We start from the raw sequence: 7,298 nt of genomic DNA, 5'->3' as shown, positions 1-7,298 counted from the left end.
TATTCAATATTTATTATTATAATGTAAAATCTAATGGGAGAGGTTTGATATAATCTTGATTTTCTTGTATAGGAACATAACCCCAATAATCCAGATTTGTTAGCCCGGGACTATGGCCCTATGGGGCTAACAAACTGGTTTTAATCTTATAATTTTTCATTTTAATATCCGAGGAAAGCTGTCTATAACACGATGCTATAAATAACTATAATAATCAAAGGATAAATCACAATTCTTTTGATTTTATAAAAGATTTATTATTATAATGTAAAATCTAATGGCAGAGGTTTGATATAATCTTGATTTTCTTCTATAGGAACATAACCCCAATAATCCAGTTTTGTTAGCCCGGGACTATGGCCCTATGGGGCTAACAAACTGGTTTTAATCTTATAATTTTTCATTTTAATATCCGAGGAAAGCTGTCTATAACACGATGCTATAAATAACTATAATAATCAAAGGATAAATCACAATTCTTTTGATTTTATAAAAGATTTATTATTATAATGTAAAATCTAATGGCAGAGGTTTGATATAATCTTGATTTTCTTCTATAGGAACATATCCCCAATAATCCATAGCCGGCTTACAAACCTAGAAATAAAACAAGTAATCAATATGCAGGGATCTTAAGGGATAAGACAATGGAAGATTAATTGATGATGTACATCTGTTATGGTGATAAAATTTGTCCGTCGGTCTGTCAGTTATGCTGCAAAATATGTGAGAAAGGTTTCGTGTTTCTTTTGATTTAACAAATGCTCTTTAAATCTTCTTATCCGTTTCCCCGTATTTTTTGTGCTTCGCTACTTATAGATGTTGTCATCCTTGTTTATTTAAATCCTACCGTCTGTATTGTATTGATATCTTCCCAAGTAGCTGAAAGCCATTTCTTAAAATTAAAATAATATGACTATAGTTTTTTTTGGAGGCCCATGCAAACAAAACTGAGTTTAATCTTTTAATTTTTCATTTTAATGTTTGCGTAAAATTGTCTGTAATACGATATTATACGTGATTTTCAGTAGGAAATATATATAATTTTACCCCTCCCTCTCTAAAAAAATCCAGAGTTTTTTTATGGAAGAATTACCACTCCAAACCTTTGAAACGGTCAAAAAAGAATTTTGGAGGTTCGCATCATTATCCAAAGCTCCTTTATATTTTACTAATTTTAAATTTTTTTGGGAGGGTGGTATTTATCATTTGGGGGGGGGGGTGTCCCACCCTCCAAGAAAATAGTAATGAACCTTCCCGGGCCCTATGAGAAGTTACCCTGTTAAGGAGAACCCGATCGGTTCAGCGGTTAGGGAGATCCTTCGGTACAGACACTCTGACACACAGACAAACAGACAAACATCCTGTTACTTTAGTATAAGGATAAAACTTACCTCTTCAGAAAATTTGGACTTGTAAAGACTGTATGGATTGTTACTCTGATAATTTCTGAAATAATATTTTACAGTATGGCTTCGAAACTGATTGGTATTAGATTGTTCCGAGCCATACTGAAAAATCATGTATCTTTGCAAACTTTGCATGGTGATTCCTGAAGAATTTAGGTAATTTTTAAAAAGAAGTGTAGTAACTCTTTAACCGTTTCTAGAATGTCCGTATGTCATTGTACATTTTAAACATGTTGCTTTTTAACTTTTAACAACAAAAATTTTTTATGTGATAAAATTATCCGATTTATCTGATTTTTGGAATACTGATTCCTAGGACAACAAAATACAATTTTATAAGCGAAGCATCTCTTTAATCAAATCCTAAAAATTTAAGTATGTCCTCAAACTATATTCTGTATTTAAGCAGTTTGTTAATAAATTTACTTACAATTTTTGTTTATAGTTTCTACATTTGTGTTCTGATTATTCAATTATGACACTCTACAAGTTTTAATGTTCGTTTATTCTACCGTTTCAGAGTTCGCTTTTATGGATTTTGACATCCTTGTTATATAAGGAATACCTAGCTGTATGAGTTAACACATATCTTGCAACGCTCTCGTTCCATACCAGTCCAACCCATTTCAATAACTAAAAGTAAACAGGGATTTAAAGGGATAAGACAATGGCCGATAAATTGATGTACATCCCCAATGATTACACATAAAATTACACCTTCTTTAGAATGCAATTGGTGGTTGAAACGTTTGGAAACTGAACTTAATGAACCCATCAATCAAAATTCAATAAAAGCCTCCAAAGTTGCTAAGCCAATAAATAATAAAACGTTATTATAGAACTTTGGGGACTTGTGCAATAAACAGCTCAATGTTCCCTCCCTCCATGAAAGATAAAACGAGGATGACAACATCCATAAGAATTAGTAAAGAAGCAAAGAAATAGTAGCATTTACAATTGAAAATTCATTGTAAATGAGAACCATATCAGTTCTGGATCTAGCTCAAGATCCTTTGCAACAGACACATAGACAAACAGAAAGACATCTTGTTACCTTTCATAGTTATAATAGTTATGTATCACATCGTATTATAAACAGCTTTCCATGGATATAAATATGTACAATCATAACATTTAAAGAAACCCTTGTTAACCCTGAGATGCTGAAGGCATAGGCTAACAAAATTGGTTTCCATATTATGATTGAACATTGTTATATTCGTAGAAAACTGTATATAATACGATACAATACATGGTTTTTCAGTATGGCATAGAACCAGTTCTAATTAGCGGCTATCAATCAGTTTCGAAGCCATACTGGAGGAATACCTTTCAGCCATATTTGTTGCATCGTATTGTTAACAGCTTTCCTTAATAAAAGATTAAAACCAGTTTTGTTAGTGCCGAGATGCCGAAGTACCTTTTTAGCCATGTCCATGGGCGACCTGACCATATCCTCATATCTGACCACAGCAAGAGAGTCGGGGAAACGTTTCTGCAGACCCAAAAAGGACTGGTACTGGTCTTCAAGATCTCTGTAATGTAAAATTAAAGTGCTTTACCTAAACTTCTAAGTGATCCCAGAACCCCTCACCTTGTATTTAATGTATGTTGTAGTTTTTTTTCTTTGACTAACCTGACCTAAAGTTAAAACAAATAACTAACCCCTACTGCTTTATTAAGAGATGGGTGGTTTTCTGTGCTTTATTAGGCTCTTTGAGGGAAACTGACATAAACTATTTTTTTAAAGACTGAACCACAACTTGTCATACTAAAGATGTTAAAAAATATAAACACCAACTTGCCACACTGAAGACGTTAAAAATGGTATATACTCTGCATAATAAGTATGGGTAATGCCTGTGCCTATTGACAGGTTTACACGTACAACTAAGTCTTTACTAAGCACAATTAAAATATCCAGACAAAGGGTTGATTGTCAAAAATTTGTAAATATGTTAAAAAGGAGTCTTTGTCCTTTAAGATATCTCTAACCACTGAACCGTTTAAGTTATCTATATTTAGGAACCTTCACATAGGTCTTGAGTTGGTTTTTGTTGATTCTATTTTTAAATTTGAGTCTTGGGATGGTTTTAGACTATACTACTACCTGCAATGCAGTGAGGCATGAGTGCAGTCCTTACTCTGGCACCATTCTATGCTTAATCTGCTTTCCATAGTGGATCTAGGATCTCTAGGGATGGTTTTAGGATATATTAGTACCTGCAATGCAGAGAGGCCTGAGTGCAGTCCTTACTCTGACACCATTCTATGCTTAATCTGCTTTCCATAGTAGCTCTAATATCTCTAGTGATGGCTTTAGGCTATATTTCTACCTGCAATGCAAGGAGGACTGGGTGCAGTCCTTACTCTGGCACCATTCTATGCTTAATCTGCTTTACATAGTGGCTCTAGGGTATCTAGGGATGGTTTTAGGCTATATTACTACCTGCAATGCAAGGAGGCCTGGGTGCAGTCCTTACTCTGACACCATTCTATGCTTAATCTGCTTTCCATAGTGGCTCTAGGGTATCTAGGGATGGTTTTAGGCTATATTACTACCTGCAATGCAGCGAGGCCTGAGTGCAGTCCTTACTCTGACACCATTCTATGCTTAATCTGCTTTCCATAGTGGCTCTAGGGTCTCTAGGGATGGTTTTAGGCTATATTACTACCTGCAATGCAGAGAGGCCTGAGTGCAGTCCTTACTCTGACACCATTCTATGCTTAATCTGCTTTCCATGGTGGCTCTAGGGTCTCGTATCAATAATACAACCTATATGAACGATAAATTGATGTTCATCTCATATGAGGATAAATAAAATTACCCCTTATGCAGTTTAATTCATCGATTGTAAAGTTTACAAATGAAATTACAATTCTATTAAAGTACACAAAGTTTATCAGCCAACGAAAAGGGTAACGTTGTTATCCAGGGATCTAAAGGGATAAGACAATAGCCGATAAATTTATGTACATCCCAATGATGAAAAACAAACTTCTCCTTTCTGTAGATTTAAATTAATTATTGAAAAGTTTGGACTTTTCAGGGGCTGCTATTCAGCCAATTAATTCCATTTGAAATTGTCGAAAATTAGATATTTTGTTGGAGAAAAACATGTTTTTGTCGTAACTGAAAGGGAAGTGGGTAAGAAGGGGGAGAAAAAAGGGAAGGGATTAAGGGGCAAATTACACTTAGAATTGTTTGTCATAATCACATTCCCTTTTCCCTGGGACTTTTATATAGTTTCAAAAAAGTACACAAAGTTTTGAACTAACAAGTAAGATAACATGGTAGAAAACTACCAGTGTCCAAACTTAACCACCATTAATTTGGAGCCTCTATGTTGATTGAAGAATGTTTCTCAAGGATATTTAAGGGACGGACCGACATATGGACATGTTATAGTTATTGAGTTGAATTACAAATCATACCTTATCTATTAAATTTTTTTCAAGAAATTCTCTAACAAATGAAACTTTGGCTCTTACAACCTAAATAAGATTTTTCATTTATAGCATTGTTTTCAGTTTTCCGCTGATATTAAAATCAAAAATTTAAAACAGTTTTGTTAGCACCGAGGGGCCGAAGGCCTGGGCTTTCAATACTGGTATACATAGATTTTATGATTTTCATGTTTGTAGAAAATTGTCTGTAATAAAATATGATACACGTTTTTTTTCAGAATAGCTCAGAACCAGTTCTTATCCAGCGGATATTAATGGTTTCTAAACCATGGTGGAAAAGTTATTTATCGCATCATATTATAGACAGTTTCCCCCATATTACCTTGAAGGTCATGGATGGGAATACTTTACAAAATCTGCTGATAAAATCTGGATCATAACACGAGAAATCTTTCATTCTGAAATAAAGAGTAATTAGGTTCATTTGCATCACTGCACTGCAATGAATATAGAGGATATACGTGGATATATTGACAGGAGAAAATTTGTTGTCATTTAATTGTTGGTTAGTTTATCCAGCAGGAAGGGAGGGGAGGGGGGGTATCATTATTTAATCCAGCTACAAGCATCACTTTATCAGAATACATGGAATCTTTCATTCTAAAAATATAATGGATTTATTATAACTTGGATATTACACCAGATTATCAAGTACTCTAATTAAGTGATACGACCAGCTGGCTAAAATATCGAGAAAACCCCATATACCCCTTTAACTCCTACTGGATGAATTAATAATAAGGATAATTAAGTTCATATGCAGTGCAGCAATAACAAGTTTATCCAGGGAGGGCGGGGACAATCAGAAGTTTATTACACTAGTTCCCAAAGTTTTTATAACAACGTTTTCGTATTTGTTGGCTTAACAATTTGGGGAACTTTTATTGAATTTTGATTGGTTGGTTCATTTGGTTGAGTGTCCAAATATTACAACAACTATGTGTAATCAACAGACCGGGTAACATTGAGTATCATCATTGGGGAAGTACATGAATTTATTGGCCAACATCTTACCCCTTTAGATTCCTGAACAGAAAGTCTCTCTGTCTATGTGTGTGTGTAGTGAAGGATCTCGATAACACCTTATTTCAAAATAAATTGAAAATAAAATTGGATACATGGTAGCTTCTGCAATGTTAGGTCCCTCTGCAGGGGTTAGGCACAGGTAAAAAAGACCCTCTTCCCTCCTTACTTTAAATTTACTTGGGATGGGGGCTTCCAGTGCTCAATAAGCACTTGAAGTGAAAGCAAGAATGAATATCTAAAAACAAACCTACACCAGCTCCATAAAGATGAAAATCTTTTAAATCCAATTCCATATTCCTATAAAAAAAATAGAAATATTATTTTTTTTTAAGGATAATTTTGTTTGATATAATTGGAGGAAATCATTAATTTATCGTCCATTGTCTTATCCCTTAAGATCCCTGACATATAAAGGTCTTAAGATTAAATGATTGGTTGCCTGTTGGGTGTTATTTACATCTTAATATTAGAGAAGTCGAGAGTAGTATAGTATAAGATTTTTTTATTTACAGAAGGATTAATTTTGTTATTAAATATTGGAAGAAAGTCAATTTAACGTACATTGTTTTATCCCTTAAGAGCCCTGACAATAAGTGCATTCAGATAAAGGTCTTGAAATTAAAATCACAGTTCACTAAGACTGGAGTTATTTACATCTTCATATCTAAGAATTCTAAATGAGTGTAGCCTAAGCTCTGTTTTGTTTAATTGGAAGGAGAACATCAATTTATCTTATCCGTTAAGATCACCAGTAGTTAGTACAACAAGACAAAGGTCTTGAAATGAAATGGTTGGTTGTTTGGGGTGTTAAAATACCTCTTCATTTTGTAGATAATGAATCATGTGTGTAAAATCACAGTTCTCTAAGAAAGGTGTTAGATCTCTGACCGCTTTAGCTTCGTCTTCTATCTATCTATCTATCTACATATCTATCTATCTACCTCTTCATTTAGAAGATAATGAATCATGTTTGTAAAATCACAGTTCTCTATGACAGGAGTTAGCTCTGTCACCGCATTAGCTTCATCTTCTATCTACATATCTATCTATCTATCTATCTATCTATCTATCTACATATCTATCTATCTACCTCTTCATTTAGAAGATAATGAATAATGTGTGTAAAATCACAATTCTCTATGGCTGGTGTTAGCTCTCTAACTGCTTTAGTCTATCTATCTATCTATCTATCTATCTATCTATCTATCTATCTATCTATCTATCTATCTATCTATCTATCTATCTAATATCTATCTATCTATCTATCTATCTATCTATCTATCTACATATCTATCTATCTATCTATCTATCTATCTATCTATCTATCTATCTATCTATCTATCTATCTATCTATCTATCTATTTATCTATCTATCTATCTATCTATCTATCTATC

At 33.6% G+C, this 7,298-nt stretch overlaps 1 protein-coding gene and 1 long non-coding RNA gene across 4 annotated transcripts; both read right to left on the bottom strand.

Annotated features, from left to right (window-relative positions):
• Positions 1-232: 232 nt before the first annotated feature.
• Positions 233-4,050, bottom strand: LOC145315336 (carbohydrate sulfotransferase 3-like). Of its 3 annotated transcripts, none has more exons than XM_080155344.1 (6): positions 3,972-4,050; positions 2,830-2,944; positions 1,975-2,042; positions 1,395-1,449; positions 851-895; positions 233-597 (listed from the first exon to the last, which is right to left on the bottom strand). In XM_080155344.1, the coding sequence occupies exons 1-6, from the start codon at positions 4,037-4,039 to the stop codon at positions 505-507; spliced, it is 444 nt and encodes a 147-aa protein (XP_080011470.1). In that variant the 5' UTR covers positions 4,040-4,050; the 3' UTR covers positions 233-504. The 3 variants fall into 3 exon arrangements, with proteins under 3 accessions (XP_080011470.1, XP_080011469.1, XP_080011471.1); XM_080155343.1 differs by lacking the exon at positions 3,972-4,050 and adding an exon at positions 3,859-3,937; XM_080155345.1 differs by lacking the exon at positions 3,972-4,050 and adding an exon at positions 3,633-3,704.
• A 1,143-nt stretch (positions 4,051-5,193) lies between these two features.
• On the bottom strand, positions 5,194-6,786 carry LOC145315335 (uncharacterized). Its single transcript, XR_013878047.1, has 3 exons — positions 6,720-6,786; positions 6,151-6,200; positions 5,194-5,275 (listed from the first exon to the last, which is right to left on the bottom strand). It is a non-coding gene; the product is annotated as an uncharacterized LOC145315335 (long non-coding RNA).
• Between the last annotated feature and the right edge of the window lie 512 nt (positions 6,787-7,298).

The sequence above is a fragment of the Acartia tonsa genome, chromosome 3, assembly GCF_053477335.1.
Source record: "Acartia tonsa isolate MP-2025a chromosome 3, ASM5347733v1, whole genome shotgun sequence".
Classification (NCBI taxonomy): Eukaryota; Metazoa; Arthropoda; class Copepoda; order Calanoida; family Acartiidae; genus Acartia; species Acartia tonsa.
Note: the sequence above shows the minus strand (reverse complement) of the source record. Positions and strands in the feature narration are given on the sequence as shown.

Coding starts and splice junctions, on each gene's coding strand:
- LOC145315336 (XM_080155344.1), bottom strand. CDS start 4,039: ATGGAAAGCAGATTAAGCATAGAATGGTGTCAGAGTAAGGACTGCACT. Junction 1,450..1,974: donor GTGTTAACTCATACAGCTAG/GTATTCCTTATA, acceptor ATATTATTTCAG/AAATTATCAGAGTAACAATC. Junction 896..1,394: donor AGTCCAAATTTTCTGAAGAG/GTAAGTTTTATC, acceptor TTTAATTTTAAG/AAATGGCTTTCAGCTACTTG.